The sequence below is a fragment of the Meleagris gallopavo genome, chromosome 1 (assembly GCF_000146605.3).
Source record: "Meleagris gallopavo isolate NT-WF06-2002-E0010 breed Aviagen turkey brand Nicholas breeding stock chromosome 1, Turkey_5.1, whole genome shotgun sequence".
Taxonomy (NCBI): Eukaryota; Metazoa; Chordata; class Aves; order Galliformes; family Phasianidae; genus Meleagris; species Meleagris gallopavo.
In genome coordinates this window covers 142,853,577-142,872,117 of record NC_015011.2, presented here as the reverse complement: position 1 = coordinate 142,872,117, position 18,541 = coordinate 142,853,577, and the positions used below count along the sequence as shown (strand labels likewise).

General features: G+C 35.4%; 1 protein-coding gene across 1 annotated transcript in view; it reads right to left on the bottom strand.

The window, feature by feature from the left end:
* Positions 1-18,339, bottom strand: part of LOC100543086 (UDP-glucose:glycoprotein glucosyltransferase 2) — a 37,765-nt gene extending 19,426 nt beyond the window's left edge. Inside the window, exons 1-8 of the mRNA XM_019612047.2 lie at positions 18,192-18,339; positions 17,304-17,416; positions 13,286-13,460; positions 10,894-10,990; positions 9,928-10,006; positions 6,662-6,762; positions 4,752-4,851; positions 1,638-1,698 (exon numbers count right to left, since the gene is read on the bottom strand). Coding sequence (XP_019467592.1) covers positions 1,638-1,698; positions 4,752-4,851; positions 6,662-6,762; positions 9,928-10,006; positions 10,894-10,990; positions 13,286-13,460; positions 17,304-17,416; positions 18,192-18,203 — 738 coding nt within the window. The 5' untranslated portion in view covers positions 18,204-18,339. The remainder of the gene's footprint in view (positions 1-1,637; positions 1,699-4,751; positions 4,852-6,661; positions 6,763-9,927; positions 10,007-10,893; positions 10,991-13,285; positions 13,461-17,303; positions 17,417-18,191) is intronic.
* Between the last annotated feature and the right edge of the window lie 202 nt (positions 18,340-18,541).

Below are 18,541 nucleotides of genomic sequence, written 5' to 3'. Positions count from 1 at the left end.
TATGAGTTTAGATAGTGATATAGATGTGTCTAAGTTTAGTTATCTCCTTTCCAAATCAAATCTCATTTACTTGCCTGGTCCTCATATTTGATAGTAATATCCATTTTCATTCCTGATATACATTTAATTTTTCTGCATTTTTGGGGTAGAGAAGTAGATCTTGCTTAAGAAACTGTCTTTTGTTTTTGTGTTTACAGAACTGTACTTGAAGCAATACACTATAAAGACTTCATCAAGTAGTATGGAAGGACCTGATCTTAACATTCATATACTCTGGAGAAACTATGACAGGGCTATGTTTTGCTTTATCTTGACTACGCCCTTTACAACAAAGAGATACAGAAAAACACGTCTCAGATGTACAGTGAAAGCCATGGAGCAGGGTGCAGATTCTGCGCTGCTTCTATGAACAAAAACTACAAATCTTTTTACTAGAGGAAGAAGCAAGAAGTCTCCATAATGCAAAGCTCACCCAAAGATCTCAGAGAAAACACCGAAATGCATCATCTACCCAAGAATCAATATAGCACCTTGGACACAAGAAGGGTGAACGGCCCAAGATGGTGAAAAAATCACAAAAGAGGAAGTTGCAAAAGTTCCAGAGTGCCTCAAGTAAGAAATAAACTCCATCGCTGTACTGGCTAGTCAGTCTTAACATCATACAAAACCATACATTCTGACCAACAAAAGTCACAGGCTGAAAATTCGCTGAATGTTGCCTATTCAGAACTTAACTGGCACATAACAAGAAATCAGATTTTCCAAAACTAGTTACAGGGTTTGTTCACCACTCTCCCTCTTTGACAGGAAACAGCCACTTGTAGAAATGTCTGCTACTTGAGTACACGCTGCTTAACAATGGTTGTCAAGTCAATAGCAATGTCAACTAAAAACTGGGTAATAAATATTAAAGAAAGATTAAGTACGTGGATATGCCATCCAGTCAAGGACGACATTTACATGGCCAAGTGATACAAAAACAACCAGGTCTTTTCAAGATTCTTTAAAAACAAAAGAATGATGACTTGTCATTTCATGTGACCAAATCTAAAAGCTTGACTGCTATGGTTTAATAGAATTAGAAACAAATAATCCAAACTCCTTACAGAGACAGAAAAAGCAAAGAGGCACCTTAGCATTGACCTGAGATCAGTCAAAACACACAGATGATTCTTTGTGTGAACAAAAGATGCAGTGCAGCAAGGATGAAAATAAATCCATTTATCACAGATGATGTTCAGTATACCCTGCAGAAGAGTTGTATACGTGACTCCAGGAATGTGGAAAGCTCCAAACTGACACACCCTGCGAGATGAACAACAGACCTAGATTCAACACCAAGTACTAGAGAAGATTAACAGCTATCATAGCATACAATGAAAGACTTAACACAGTGCTCCATAAAAAACTGCTTGTCCTTGCCTAATTCTGCAAAGCAAAAAGAGTGAAAGACAGAAGTGCCAAGAACAACAGAAAATAAAAATAACGAATTGAGAATTTCAGTATTATTTATGTAGTAAATGACGATAACTCTTCTGCTCTGAAAGAAACCTTGCGAAAGTTGCTGCTCATACAAATGTCCAAATGCAGCAATACGATAGTAACTCAAATGGGTACTAGAAGAAATAAAAGCAAACCTTCTGATTTTCTTCTATTTCATTTCTCATTTGCTTGTCAACAGGCACTCTCGTCAATGATCTGTAAAAATAAAATACCAGCAACACTCAAACATTTTCATTTTAAAACTAAATTAATGCAAGATTATCTTAATATCATATTTAATGCACTGAATTAAAATATGCTATAATGGAGACAGAAAGTCTTAATGCATAGTCTTATGTTTTATTTTCAAAACAAATCTTCTCCTGTGTTACTCTAGTTAAAGTAAGTTTCAAATTTATGCTGTTTTGTTGAGGTAATATTATTACCTTTTTTTATACAACTCTCAGTCTTTCCTCTTACCTATCTGGAAAATTGTATGCATACTATAAAAAAAGTAAGTCATCTGATCATCTAAAATACTACCTAAATAAATGCTATATTTGTATATTTTAAGTTACGTTAGTAACTCATTTCTACTCAATGTTAGAGCACAGGCGGCCAAGGACACAATCTGACGCTTTGCCCTTTCGTTTGCAAAAACATATGCAAAGAATGACTTCTTTAAAATTAGCTGAGAGATTAGAAAAGAGATTTGTTGATTAAGAACATGTTGATTATTCACAAGCAGTTGAAAATTTACTTTTCTTAGCCATTCTACTTCTAAGAGATAATCCTCTTTTTTATCTTATTTACCTTTCAAGACTGTTTTACCTTCGCCTGCCACAAGGTCAAAGTTTATCACTATCAGGCTAGGATAAAGTACTCCCAGAGCAAAATTAATCTAATCAGATTACAAGAAGCCCCAAGCCATATTAATCTAAAAGTGATTACCCTAATAAGTGCTAACATAAATACTGTCTACCTATTTTCTCCCCACACACACTAAAAATGTACATAACTGTGTATGGTTTAGGAAATCTGGATGGGGCTTAAAGAAAAACTGAAGTCATTCCAAATCTGAAGGTTAAGCAAACAGAATTAAGAACTAAGTCAACTTCAATACTCACAGTAGCAAAACAGTTATTTAATAATACAAACTCTCACTTCCACTCTATCCAAAATACAAAAATGATTTAATAAATCTTGTTAATAAATTATCTATACTCTATGTCAGGAATAATACTTAAGATCAGTTTACTTCGAACAAAAATTCAAGTGATCAAGGTGACTTGTTATGAGCAAACAATGTCATTTCCACATTGTTTGCAAGTATTACAGAATTCATCACCGCTTAGCCTTCTCTATGTAAGTTCCTTTTTCCCCTGATCCCCTGTAAATAGTCTGGTAGGTTCTTTTTGTTACCACGAATCCCTTCTGGAACATGAGATGAAATGGCAGTAGAGGGTCAAGGAGAAACTGTATTTATACAAGCCCATAGTTGGCTTAAAATTGGCCAAAATAGGAAAGGTGTAACTCAAACTGTGATATCCCAGACAGTACTAAACAACAGTCAAAACACCCTTAGCAGTCAGTGGAGAGTGAGCTTAATGACTGTTGCTTATGATTATTGCTTATGATTATAGGAATAAACCTAAGAGTATTTTAATTCCTGTTACTGTATCCTTAGATAACAGAAGTTTTTGAGAAAAAATACAAATCAAAGCTGTAAATTATCTTATAAAACCTTATCAAAACATCAACATGAAATGTATCATTTGTTAGGCTGCTCACATATGATGATATTTTGTAAAATCCATTTCAGCTGACACAGAAATGCAGGTTATAAAATAGAAAGTGCAAGAAGAAACTTCCAAGGGACGGCATATTAATTTTTATGGCCTAGAGAATCCTTCAATTTTTAAGGAACATATAATATTGAACTTTTATTTTCATAACTATAGTTCTAAAATTTTTATACACCATTTTCAAACCAAAATTTGCATAATGAAAGAACAGGCAATTTCATATCTAAACTACGCGGAATGTAAAATAATTTTTGGACACTCTTTTTAGATAGTACTCCTCTGATTTAAGATTGTTGTCAATGGAGACCTACTAATTTTTAGAATTATTTAAATATTTGTAACCTTTCACGTTCAAGATAACAGTTAATTATACAGGGCAGGAACTGCAACTCCCCTTTTAGTAGATTTAAAGTCTTATACTTTTCCCCAGAAAAATTGAAATAAAAGTTGAAGAGTAGGTAAATTGTTCTGCAGTGCCACAAACAGACAGTGGGAGTTGGAGTGGGATATAATAGTTTATGGCTAATATAATAGTTTATTCAGTGACCTGAATGCCACCTAGACTGTTTCATGCTGTCTTCTCTCCAGTTCTTTACAGTATAGAGCTGACCTTGCAGTTCAACATTATGTACATTTCTACTCCTTTGTAATGAAAAGCTGCATTTCCTAGTTGCTAATCCACGTGTAAACTCGTACCTTACCATTTTGCAATAATTATGTTTCAGGAATTTTAAACCTTATTTTATTTCCATTACAGTGCAGATTTTTGCTAACAGAAAATCAGAGATGACATTGAAACATTACATGATAGTTAAACAAGAGTTATGAAATGTGAAAGCACACTGAGTTAAAAACCATATTTAGCATCATCTGTAATTCAGTACTTCAAGCAAATAGATACAATTACGTGAAGAACTTATTAAATGTAGAGAAAAACATTTCTCATTTGCAGTACAATTGTTTTGCAGGAAGGGCAATCTTTGATATTAGTACAAAGGAAATTGTTATTAATCTATTTACCTTGATCTTTTGTTAACTAATCTGTAATTGAAGACAGATCCTCCCCTGTAGAAACTCTTACAGAAACCAGGATCACATCTAATAAACAATGTTGTACTTAGAACTAAGCGTGGGTCAATCTCCTATGAAATTAAAAGAATTTTGCCTACTCTTAGTGCAAGCAGATCTGCTATTAATTCAACAGAACTTTACATCTGTGAAAATGTAATTCCAGTAAAAGCCAGGACTAGGCCTTCAACCACGAGTGCATGAAAACATTTAAGAGACCAATCATGAACTCCCCGAAGAGTTATTATCTACTAATGAAGCTGTCTGGAATGCATCTAGGAAGCTGTAAAACATGAATACCTGACTGCAGAATTTGGGTATAAATTGGAATTGTTGTTATTAAATTCAAAAACAAACATAAAAACAGTATTTGAAAAACAAGCTGAAGTATCATACCTGGCTCTTATTGGGAAGTTCTGAGCTATGTCTTTCATCACCTTTAAGGCATCATAAGCAGGGGTAGACATAATTCGAGCAGCTGCTTGAAAGCTAAGATCTGGAAAAAAAATCACTGGTAATATCAATACTGCCTACAATCAGAAAACCTTTCCATATACACGCTTTATTTTTTTCTAATGTTTCAATTAGACATTTTACAAGATTATTGGGGTTGAAAAGACAGGCATTTAAGAAGCTGAAAGCATCAAAATCAGGGCTTCCCAAAAAACTTCTGTTTGGGCATCTTGTGCAAAATATAAATGCAATTTCCAGGTTTTACAAAAACATACTGAAATAAGACAACACATGCTATTACATCAGTATTATAAATATTATAAGTATTATAAATATATCATGTTCAAACGTAGATATGGATATGGATCAATCCACTGTAGCTAAGAAAAAGGTCTTTATAGCTCCGGGACTTCACAGGCTTTTCAGGGAACTGATAGAATAAATCTAAGAAGTCAGTACTGATACTGACTGTATTCTGAGTTAGCCTGATATAAGGTGCACCTGTGTGGAATGAGAAGGTGAGTTTGAGAGGTGGATAGTTCACCAGAAATTTCTTAATTTTATAACAGTACTTGCATTAATGAGATCACTGTTTTCAAAAACAACGTTTTAGATCTCTTTCAACAACCACGAGCTGTGATCAAGTGACGCAATACTGAGTTGTTATTGCTACTACAGGTAATAATGCCTCATCTGCTGTGCACTGGGGATATGTACTTAAAGGCCTTGCATAATCTTTCAAAATTACTAATCTTTTCCATCTAATGCTGAACAGCTTAGAGCACAAATATTCAAATCCTCTTGAGGAAAGCAGGTCTGTCTTTGTACTTTCTTGGTTTTCTTGTTGGGGACTTGTATTTAAAGACCTCCCTGTTTTGGCACTCAACAAAGATGAGAGAGCAGTGTAGGGCACCTTGGGGAAAAGATGAGTCAGAGCTTAAATTAGATCTCAAAGTATGCTTTGAAAGCTAATGAAGCACTAGAAATCGAGAGGGTGATCACACAGATAAAAGAATGAGTTATTAAAGGGAATATCACATTAATACTCCGTGCATCATTTTTCATTATGAATAGCAAATCTAGTTATCTAAAACATATGGCTCTTAAACTGGATTCTTGAATAGCGTTTGGGGTTTTTGCCTGACAGCTGAAGGAGTTTTGGTTAAATTTGGTTAAATTCTTACTTGGAGGCTAATCAAGAAAACCAGAGAGAAGCTGAGCCACTAACACAGCTAGTATCATTAGCTACTGAGAATGAACTAGAGAAAACAATCACGTCAGGATGACAAGTATCAGTGCACCATACAAAGAAAGAGCTGAAGACTTCAACTAAAAAGGTCCAGAATGTTCTCATCGCAAGTCAGTACCAATTTTTCTGGCACTGAACAAACAGCTTCCCAGCTTGACTAATTTCAACACCTGTATGAGCTGGCTGTCTGGACTGCAGCACCAATTTCACTTTTGTTTATACAGCATCACCATAGAAAAGGCAGCCGCTAAGCAGAAACCGTATACTTGCTTCTAAAGGTAGACACTAAAGAGATCATAGCTGAAACTAAATTTAACATTTGAGATAACATGTCCATCACAAAACTGTAATTTCATTTCTATGTTTAAAATCAATAAATCTAGTTATGGTCCTCCATCACATAAAATGAATTCAATGTTCCTCCAATTTCTATCACATAATGCTAGCATAAGAAGTAACATGTTCTTTAAAATACCTGATATAGTACTATTTTTAATGAAACTATATGCTTTTTTTTTAAAAAAAAGTATTAGAATACTCGTACATCAACATAATAAAGGAAAATAGACAGCACTGTGATAATACAGAAAACTGTGCTACATACCTTGTAATTCCCAAACCTTTAGTGGTTCCATGCTGTTTGTAGTTTCAATTAGATGTTTCTTAAACTCTTTCAGATTGTTTTTCAGGTCAGGATGCAATTGTCTATACCAAAACATTTTAAAATGAAGATAAAATTAACGATATCCATCAGTGTCTGATTTATTTACTGCATGAAACTGAAAGTTGTTATAAACTAAAGTACAGTTAGTTTACTACAGCATAAAACGTGCTTAATAGTATATAACTGTACAATCAACCAGAATTGTGCAGTAACACACAGCTTGTTGTATTACCCACAAAATACATAAGCAAGCTAGTGGCTGTAGAGAATGAGAATGCCAGGAAAGAGAATGTCTTTAATAAATTAACATCATTGCCAAAATCAAGCTACTGAGCACACAAGTCACTAGTCAGACCTAAAGACAAGCACAGTTGCCCAAAAACTTGGCTATCTGGTGAATGCAGATAAATCCAGTTGGTGACAGGTCACGAGTGGTGATCCACAGGGGTTGGTACTGGAGTCTTTCCTGCTCAACAACATTACTGATGACCTGGATGAGAGCATTGAGTGCACCCTCACTAAGTTTGCAGATGACACCAAGTTGGGAAGAAGTGTCGATCTGTCTGGCAGTAAGAAGGCCCTACACAGAGATCTGGAGAGGCTGGATAGCTGGGCTGAGACCAATGGGATGAAGTTGAACAAGACTAAGTGCCGGGTCCTGTGCTTTGGCCAGAACCCCAGGCAATGCTATAGGCTTGGGGCAGAGTGGCTGGAAGAATGTGCAGAAGAAATGGACTGGGAGTATTGATCAACACTCGCCTAAACATGAGCCAGCGGTGTGCCCAGGAGGCCAAGACGGTCAGCGGCATCCTGAAATAGTGTTGCCAGCAGGAGCAGGGAGGTGATCATCCTCCTGTACTCAGCACTGGTGAGGCCACACCTCAAGTACTGTGTTCAGTTTTGGCCTCTCACTACAAGAAAGACATTGAGGCCCTGGAGCGTGTCCAGAGAAGGGCAACAAAGCTGTGAGGAGTCGGAAGCACAAGTCTTATGAGGAGTGGCTGAAGGAACAGAGATTGTTCAGTCTGGAGAAGAAGAGGCTCAGGGATGACCTCATTGCTCTCTACAATTACCTGAAGGGAGGTTGTGGCAAGGTGGGGATTGGCCTCTTCTCCCATGTAACATAGGACTAGAGGGAATGGCCTCAAGTTGCATCAGGAGAGATTCAAGTTGGATGTTAGGAAAAATTTCATTGAAAGAGCAATGAGGCTCTGGAATGGGCTTCCCAGGGAGATGGTAGAGTCTGGAGGGGTTCAAGAAACATTGAGATGTTGCACTGAGGGACATGGTTTAGAGGGGAAATACTGGTGGTAGGTGGACAGCTGGACTGGATGATCTTGGAGGTCTTTTTCAACTTTGGTGATTCCATGATTCTATGATCTTTTTCCAAAACAGTTGGGCAATGAAGCTTTGAAAGCAAAACTTCAGCCTGTGATAAGACTCTCCAATGGCAAACAATCTCCTTTAGATTTCTCAAGACTCTTCTATGAGATTATAGAACAAGAAGTAAAAAGTAGCTAAAAACCATATATTTAAAGCATCGAGATTGATTTCCATAATATTTCATTTCACTGTATACATGAAGAAGTTTCACAACTAATTTTGTGTTCCTTCTCCCAAAATCTTTTTTAGCTGTTGTATGCTTTTTGTAAAAGAATGTTACCTTTTATAGGAAAAATAATTCACATATGAAGTTTGTCGTTCTGGGATTAAAATGAAATCTAGGTTCCTCAAAGAAAGCACGTTTAACTGAAAAGGGAAGCAAAGACAGAAAACACCTTTTTCCTTATAACAGAAACGATGACAAACATGGTTTGTACTCCTATAAATTCCTCTGTGAATTAGCACTTTTAACTAGTTTTGAACTTTTAAATTACGATTGTAACTGTTTTCTTCGCAAATTTATATTGATAATTTTTTTTCTTCAGAACCTCTGTTCTTCTGTGAATTAAAGACAATTGAGTAATTAGACTTAGCTACAAGCAACAATCAAGACTGAATATTGACACTTGCTACTGTTGTTTCTGTTGATCATTTATACTACAGATCAATGTAAACACAAAATTGGGCACACGTAAAGACTACTTAAAAGAAGCTGTCCTTCTCTGGATATGTATTATCATGAATTATGTTATTTTGCATAACCAAGCAGTTATGAATATAAGCAGAAGAAGAACATCTTAGAAAGATAACTATTTCACAGCTAAGAAAATAATAAGCTTTGGCATGGCTATAACTGAGGGACAATCTGAAGATTCTTGTCACATCTCTTTCATCTCCAGTATGAAAAAGGGAAAAAATGAGATCCTAGAAACACTGGTTTCTGAGTAATCATCTGACAGCTTCACAAATTGGCTACAGTGCAACACGAAGAGCCTAAGTATAGCTAAACCTAGCACAATCCAAGAAGAAAAAAGCTCAGATAAAACTATGCCATAAGTATCTGATTTAACCTGCTGCAAAAAGTCTCTACAGATAGAAGAAGTGATAAGGAAGCCTGCACTTCTATCTCAATGTGTTTATCTTAAAAACGGTAGAATTTAGCAGATCAAAACTCTGGGAAGCCATAAAGATTGGTGAGAATATCTACAAGTTCACTTTTTGCTTTAAAAGATAAGAGAAAATGACACTAAAGAAGATCTACAATCCTGTTTCAGGAAAAGGAAAGCACTTTTGATGGTTGCAATCATGAAATGAATCAATCAGTGAATGACCAGAAATAGCCCACAGATCTCAATAGGAGAGTAGCATCCAATTTCATCTATCAATTGGATTAACAGACTGTAACTTGGAAACAGAAGTTCCTGCAAGAGCAGAACACAACTTAACTAACAAATATATCACCCCTTAAGCCCAAGAAATTTATGACTATCCACTTTGAAAACACACCAATTTTTTCATGTCTGTATCTAAGGTCTTGTTTCTCAGAGGGAATTTCTGCCTTTGAAAATAGTTTATTGCACGCATTTGAAGAAAATCAGAAGGCTAAAAGCAGTACAGTGAAATTAGTAGACTAAACAATGATTGCATCTTTACACTCACAAAACATGCAATAACAAATTAATCAGAATTTTCAGCCATAGAGAACAAAAGCATTTTCCGCACAGATTTCCCTTCTTCTATATGTATATAGAAGGGGCGGGGTGAGGGGGTGTCACATTTCAGAAACAAATGCAAGAGTTCCATTATAACTTCTGACAACTCACTTTAATTTGCCAAAGAGAAATCCTTGGACATCAGTTTCCTCCTCCTCCTCATCTTCCTCTTTTGTGGTTTCATTTGTTACTGAACGCACAGCACATATATGCAGTAAGAAAAAAGAAAATTACTGAAGTACTCTGATATATAATTCTTGCTAATTATAAAACTGTTAACAGAAACATGTAATCAGAAAGCTCTCACTCCCAGATGCAATTTTAATTAGATTTATATCTTTGCCTTCATATTTTTGGGACCAGAACGAATCACTTTGCAAAACACACCAATATTTAAATTATTTTTTTAAATTTATTTCATCTAATGTTTAGAATTTCAATATAAATTAAACTGCTATGATTAAATAGTTCAATTCCCATAAAAATCATTTCTCAGTTTGATTGAGTGGTAAGGCACAACTCCTATCAGCTAAATAGGAATCTCCAACATTGGACACGAGCCAGAGAACAGTCTGTTTCCTTTAAAAAAAGTTAATCTATTTCTGAAGCGGCTCAAAGGTTATTAAACCATAGTCTTAATGAAAGAGAGGTGGAAGAATGAAAAATTATTTTAGAAATTAGAAAAATCTGAACTGATTTAGGAAAAAAAATCACCTCATCAGAGATATCAACAGATACAAAATTATTGGAGATCAAAGATCAAACAGTTTTGTAGTTATTGAAAGGAAAAAAAGTGGGGTACACTTTGAAGTACAGCAACAGATAACAATAATTGTAGGTTAAGCAACAAACTATATCCTAAGCACTGCTGTTCACAATGTTTCCATGTATCTTAATGCCTTATTTTTTAACGTGTAAGCTTTCATTGTGTAAAAAAAAAAAATAAGTATAAGAAGTATAACCTTCAAAAGATTAATGACTTTATAGCTACAAATGATAGCATCTTTTAATAGTATCTCTGATAGGATACCATAAATGAAAGAAAAAAAAAACAAAACCAAACCAAACACAACATACCTTTAACCTGTGTGTCATCTACTGCTTTGTATTCTGTGCTCTTTATTGCAAGTTCTACACCATATCCAGATAAATACATTTTTCTGGAGCGTGGTTTCTGTTTGATGATATTATTTTAACAGAACAAAAAAAAATAACTTATAAAACTGTCTCCACAGAAGATTAACAATATGTAATACTGTAACTTTAAAATGCTATGACAGTTGTAACTTAAATTCATCTTTCAGTTTATGATTCAAAGCACAAAACAGTAGATAAAAAAAATAATGCCAGGCACACTGATAGCATTGAGAATGTTAGAAATAGAAAATAAGGACTCGTTTTATCTCCTGTAGACTGCAGAAAGTCTATCAAAATTGTAATCCCTTCACATGTTATTAGAAGTATTGAAATAAGCAGAGCTGGTAGCACTCTACAATTATTGATGCCTTACAATTAATATATTAAACAATTCACATATTGTTGTAATTTTGCCAGACTTTTGAATGTTAGGAGGAAGCTCTCTATTTCTGCAGCAGGCTGATACCTTCAAAACAAAAGTTAAGAAACTGTATCAAGGCGTTACTGCCAGTTTTATCAATAAGAACAACTAACTATTTCTAACTTTGGAGTGGAAGTCTGATGTCCAACAGGGTAACTACTCATAGTTATTTCTGAAAAAGTGTCCTAATTCACTCAAAATGTAGGAAAAACTTCTTCCCAAAAGGTGATTTGCAAGTGCGCAACAAGAATTTCATGAAAGCCCTTCAGCTTTATTTTGCTATTTCCAAGAAATATTTTGTATTGAGACTCCTCCGGCTCACAAGTCAAAACTCCAGCAGTACTGGGGTTTTATCTGCCAGTCATGTAAGCAAATCCCAACGCAGAGAGCTCTGCATTCTCCAAACAGTTTCAGTGGTTCTGGCAATAAAAAAAAAGCAGAAAGACTGTCTCTCTTCCTTCAACACTCCCTCTCCTGGCATTTAATGAAAAATGAATCAGTCTCAGTGGGAACCAAAAAATAGAAAGTGGAAGTAGTGAGGAAGGAGGAAAAGGGAAGGGCAGTCTTATAGAGAGGAAAAATGCAGGGAAAAAGACAACAAGCATTTTGTGGGACCACCTTGCATAGACAGGTCAGAGCAAGGAGTCTGAGTACTGTAGGTACATAAAAGAACCAAAAATCCAGTAAAAACTACAGTCCTACACATCTTGGAATTTAAGTTTGCCTTCCTCAAATTCTCTATTTCATTACTGTGCAAACAATTCTGTAAGTAATCTGCAAACCACAGATCTCATTTCCCTGAAATGCCTAGCCTGCATAAATTGTTCTCAGTGCTTCAGATTATTTTTGTATTAGTTGCACTATTTAAAAGCTGTACTTTGAATATAAATTACAAAAACTCTCTGAGAATCAAAACCAGGAGATGGTATAGTTCCATATACTGGTATTAGTTTTGTCTTGTTTCTGTGTTAAGAGTAAGATAGGGAAAACATTCAGAAACATTGTTTTTAAAATACTGACACAGATGAACACCAATGTCAAAACTGACTAATGACACTGACTCTTGACAGCTCACGGTGCTTTACTATAACGAACATATGAATTATAAAATTTTCTAAATCTTGTAACTCATTTGTTCTGCCTTCTGCACCAAGGTTCACCTAAGATCCTCAGACAGTGTACAAAGTCCAGAAATATAAATGATAATATTATCATTTCTTTCCCAACTTCACAGCTGTATTGTCTACCATTTCATCTAGAAAATTTCTACAACAAACTGCAACTACTAGAAAGGGAGGTTGTAGTGAGGTGGAGGCCAGTCTCTTCTCCCATCTAACTAGCAATAGGACTTGAGGCCATTCACTCTAGTTGTGCAAGGGGAGATTCACAGAACCACAGAACAGCCAGGGTTGGAAGGGACCTCAAGGATCATGAAGCTCCAACCCCCCTGCCACAGACAGGGCCATCAAACTCCACATTTAATACTAGACCAGGCTGTCCAGAGCCCCATCGCCTTGTCCTGCTGTTATCTACCCTTTCAAAGAGTTGAATTCAGTTTGGATGTTAGGAAATACTCTCTTCTACAAAAGAGTAGCCAGGCGCTGTAATGGGCTGGAATGGAGGTGGTGGAGTCACTGCCCCTGAAGGTGCTCAAGAAACATACAGATATTGTACTGAGGGACATGGTTTAGTGGGCTATATTGGTGATAGGTGGATGCTTGGACGGGGTGATCTCAGAGATGTTTTCCAACCTTGGTGACCATGATTCTAAATTAGAACTTGTATGTGTAGTACACATAATTTAGGCATATGCAAAAACAAACGTATAAAGCATGCTTATAAAAAATAACAAGAAAAATAGAGATAGAATGTTAACAGCTTACTGAATCAATGTTAATTTGAATTGCATACCTGAACATAATGCCGGAGAACATAAACAATTTCCTCCTTTTGAGCCTTCTCAGATAAAATTTTGTGGAATTTAACAAAGTCTCTTGTACCCATTTCTGCATAAAGAATAACAACTGGGCCATCCTCTTTGAGAGTTGGGTATTTATGATCTCCTTTAAAAAGATATGGCCTGGGTCTGATTTGAGAAAAAATAATTGTGTTATTATGTATTCAGAAGTGAAATAAAAACAGTGGCAGTTTTTCTACTTCAAAATTGAAAAACGATTATATGATAAGCTTATACTCTTATACACTAGAAGTGAACGAGCTACATAAAACCATTTCAAAATAATCACATTTCCTCCCAAAAGAACTTAAAACACCACTTTTCAAATTAAAGTCTCAAAAACTGAAAAATCAGCATCAACTATAAGTACTTTAATGTATTTTATCAAATTGCAACAGAGAGAGAAAAATAAAAAGCACAGCATCGGCATTTGGGGCAATAATTGCTTACAGCAAGAACATTTTAATTGAAATGACATTAGATCTATTAGAGATATGCAGAGCAATCGGTGAGTAACAAAACAGCAGACGGAAATTCAGCAAAGTTTGAGAAAGCTGCTAACACACATGAAAACTAAGTGAGGTTATCACTCATCATCAAGCTTTTTTAATTTAGTAATTTTGCTAATTTTAATTGCCCACCTACCCTCCTCATTCAATGCCATGACTGTAGAAAAGTTATGCTTTTGCACCTGCAATAAGTTAAACATTTTCTTAGATGAATGCAAATGTCTTTTGAATAAATAGTGGGAAAGTAACATAATACAATTCTCAAGGTGCTAATTATTGATAAGCACTTATTTTTTTTTCCAAAGTTGCTTTTGTACAGTCACACTGGAAGGATCAATAAACTCTCTCCAAACCTCCCCAAGGCAAGCCAAGAAATTCTAACCCAACATATTCTGCATAAATGCGTGTACTACAGCTACACACTCATTCAAAAATCATACTCATAAGGTCTGAGAAGAATTCCACATGCCACAGTTTCTGTGCTGCAAAGCTTAGGAACATCTTCCTTATAAAATCACAGGATAATTTACATTGGAAGGGATCTTTGGAGGTCATCTGTTTCAATCCCTCACTCAAAGTGGAGTCAATTTGGATCAAGCTGCTCAGGGCCTTGACGTCCTATGTAAGCTTGGTAGGTGCACAGTAAGAGACATTTGCAAGGCAGAGACCAAAGAAGGAGCCTGGCTTGAGAATAAACCTGGGAGCATGCAGCCATATGTTTAAGAAGTGTCAGGTAAGCTTTCCCCTGCTCAAACTGCAGGACAGGAAATACAAAGTAGGTGTCATCAGGAAATCTGAAACAATTCTTGAATGAGTAAACTCTCTTGAGGAACAGATTCAGATTTGTCCCAATGAAAGCATACATAGGGATGTGACTTCTGAAACTTCCTTCCCATACCCAGAGAGAATACAACTGCCCCAGTCATTCACAGGGTACCAAAAACCTAAATCAAGGGATCTTCTCCTTCCTTCACCAATCACCTAGGCAGAGGAGATGAATGATTCCTGCTCTCAATAAGTACCAACAGCTGTCTCACCAACAGACTCAAAGAATACATTTCGTATTACAGTGACCAAGCTTCACTAAAAACTTAAGCACTGTGTGAAATCACACAGCACAGGGCTACCATAACGACCTGTAATTTTGGAACTAAAGCATTCAGTGAACCCAAGATAAGCCTCCATTCTCTGTTTCTCTTTGAAACTAAATAGCCATGGAAGAATTGGTTTACTTACTGCTATGAGCTAATTAATTTCCTGCCAAAAGACACTCTCATGTGAATGCTGCCTGAAATGTAAGGAACAAAAGATCAGCAGGCAAAAAGGATAAAATAATATGCGGATGTGGGTTCTGGCACCCATTAGCCAGCTACTAGGATACTGCAGGCAACTACATGCTTGTACAGATAGCTGCAAAAACAGCATACATAACTCTCATCAGATACTTCTGCTCTTGGCTGAAAACGCCCCAGAAATTGTAGTGCTGTTTTCAAGATATGCAATTCTAACCACTTTACTACTGAAGATTTTTCTTTGAAATGCCCAAGGCTATTGAGCAGCCCTTGCATCTTCACAAAATAGTTCCTATTAGAGCCACGCAGCCTGGAACATAACTGAAACAAATCAAATCACAGTGGCTGCTGCATAAAGGAATGGCTGAAACAAAACGTTGACCTTGACATGCAGACCTCACCCTTTCGGGCTCTACTTAATCCAAAGTGCTGGAGCCTTCCTGGACCTTAAACTGAGCTGATGGATCTGCACAAAACAATGCTGTAAGCTCTTATTTCTCTTTCACTGAGACTTGAAACTACACTCCCTAAAAACAGAGTATTTCTTCATGTTCCCATTCCATACAGGGAACTTAAAAATACGACTGAAAACCTAGCTTATGCCTGGCTTACTTGAAAGAGTCATGACAGACAAAAGACCAAAAAAAAAAAGCAAAAGGCAAGAAGGAAAATAGTTTGAAATAAAAAAGGGAGGAGCATACATCATTAATAAAAAATTTACTTGTCCTAAAAGCCACAGAGAAAAAGAACAACTGAGATAGAAGAGCCAAGAATAAGACAGAACACCATCCCATATGCCATTATGTACATCACACAGAACAGACAGAGGAGGAGCACAGCCCTTTCTATATCACTAAGAGTCTAAGTCTCCAGCACAAGCGACTGAGCATATGCTACCCAGAGCATAACTGGAAATAATAGTGGAAACTACTTGGAGGGGAACATTTATTCGTAAAAGTTGAGCTCTGGGAACTCTAAATATTTGAGTGATTCAGCTATTTTTGGGCTAGGTAAAAGGAGAGGAAGTTCAATAAGATTTTGTCCCTGCAGCTATAAGGGTTGCAATGTAATACATACACACACACAAAACCCAAACCAAACAAAACTAGAAAAATAAATGAAAAAACTTCAGTTTTCCTGTGATTTTTTAAAGTTAATTTAATGAGTCCCAATAGTCTCTTTCGGCTTTGAAGACCTTATAATTCTGTTGTTTAGTATCCTAATTTTCTAGAATCTTGCAAATTTGGGAATAGTATCTCCAGAAAGAAGAATTTGCAGAATCCACCTAAAAGGAACAGTAAACTCCTATATAAGAATAGTATATTCAGACACTGTGGTATTTTTTTTTTTCCCCACAGTTTACATTTGGTCAAAATCAAACTCCAAGAATTATGGCTCACTACATTATCTTTCAGGTTCAAATCTCCATGGAGTAGCTGAGAGTATGGATTGAGAGTATGATGACTTTGACCACTGCAGAAAGGAAAAAAAAAAAAAGACAACTTCATCTTGAAAAAATACAATTGATTTTTGTTTTGATACAGGTTAAACATTTTGCTTCCATAATTATTCATTTATTTAGATAGGTTCTACATTATTTCATGGCTGAAACTCATTTTGGACTGATGCTAGTTTCTACAGGACAAAACCTGAAGATTTTTGATAGGTGCAAAGTCTAGCACAAGGTAAGAAAAGTTATGCCAGCTTATGTAGATTCTTCTTTCACTCCTACAGTTCAGAAACCCTCAAAAACATTGACAATGACTACATAAAAAACTGCTGGTTGAGGTACTGACTCTGAAGCATGAAACGGTATGTTTGCATACTGTAGAGTAAACTCAACTATCTCACACCAACAAAAAGGGGAAAAAAAATAATAAATATTCCCGTAGTTAGAGAAGCAAAGCTCTGTATTTTATTTTGATATGTTATTATTGCACTTCCACAACACTGAGAATTTAAAATATTCAAGAACCAAAAGTAACTCTTTTGGAATACTGTGTATTTTAAACATGCTGTAAGCACTCATTTATGAGGTTGCATATAGAGTATATAGAATATAAAGTATATAGAATGTAAAATTCCAAAATGTTACAAGTGTAAGTGCTATAATGTACTTTGGTTTTTTAGCAATGTATTTTTTCATCTTAATATAAAATCATTACATTTACCTCTTATTAGCCTTCTTCAGAAGCTTTTTAATTTCATTAGTCTTACAGGTGTGCTTCTCATGGATAACCACAAATGCACTGCAGCCTTCTGGTGGAGGTTCATCAGCTGCAATCTAATATTTTAACAATTATACTTAACCAGAATACTTTGATTGCACTTCAACTTAAACTCACATCCCTCTGATTAAAATAACAGCTGTCATTGAGTTATGTTTCTAATTAAGCCCATTCAAAGTTGTGTACATGTGAAAACAGTAATGGAAAATATTAGAAGATTGAGACCAAACTTTGTGAGATGCAATCTATTAAATGTGATCATATTCCAGAAAATGCAAGTCTATTTATGTTCTGCAATGATGTGGCTCAGAAATGTCCTCCATAGGCTAATATCACAGACTGTACTCAAAGGCATTTTTAATCTTAGTTACTGTCAGTATTTGACTACTCTATCTTTCAAATTCTGAAATATTAAAATAATGGAAGAGAATTCCACTAAATAACAGATCTAAATGCTTTGAAAATTTCTCACTTTGGGAAATATCTGAATTTCCATTACAGTATTTAAAGCAATGTAAAAACAAATAAACAAAGAAACAAATAAAACTGTTTGAGTTTTAAGAAAGAATAATTCAAAAAAATTTACCCTGGAAATAAAGATATTCATACAATTAAGCACAAATTTTTATTCTGCACAATAGAACTAGCTTATAAACATAATATTATGCTTTTTATAATACAGATCAGATTTGATTGAAAAAACAAAACAAAACAAAAAACCACCAGCATGTATATTACTGAATTGCAATAATAAACATTATTTACTCTGAAGCCAAAATACCACATAAACCATTCACCAAATGTATCGGAGAATATATTCCTTGAATATACCTGCTGAAACATCTGAACAGTTGGAGAATATGCCCGTATGGAAAGTGCAAACTTCAACAGATTGATTTGGAAATTGGATAAAAATTGTCCTGCTTTCTTCAAGATTAAATTGTAATACGAATACTCTGTATCTGTTGAAGAAAAAAAAAAGGACAAATTTTTAGTATTTAGTCTCTAACTGCATGATGTATCTATCTGTGCAATGTAATATGCAAATATTACTTTAGCACTGTCAGGCACTTCAAGTCTTCAGTGTTGTCCACTAACAATTGCTGCCTTTACTACAAATTCTAATGTATCACAAATGAACCTGAAGTGAGCAAAACAGCACTAGTTAACATCTAAAGCAT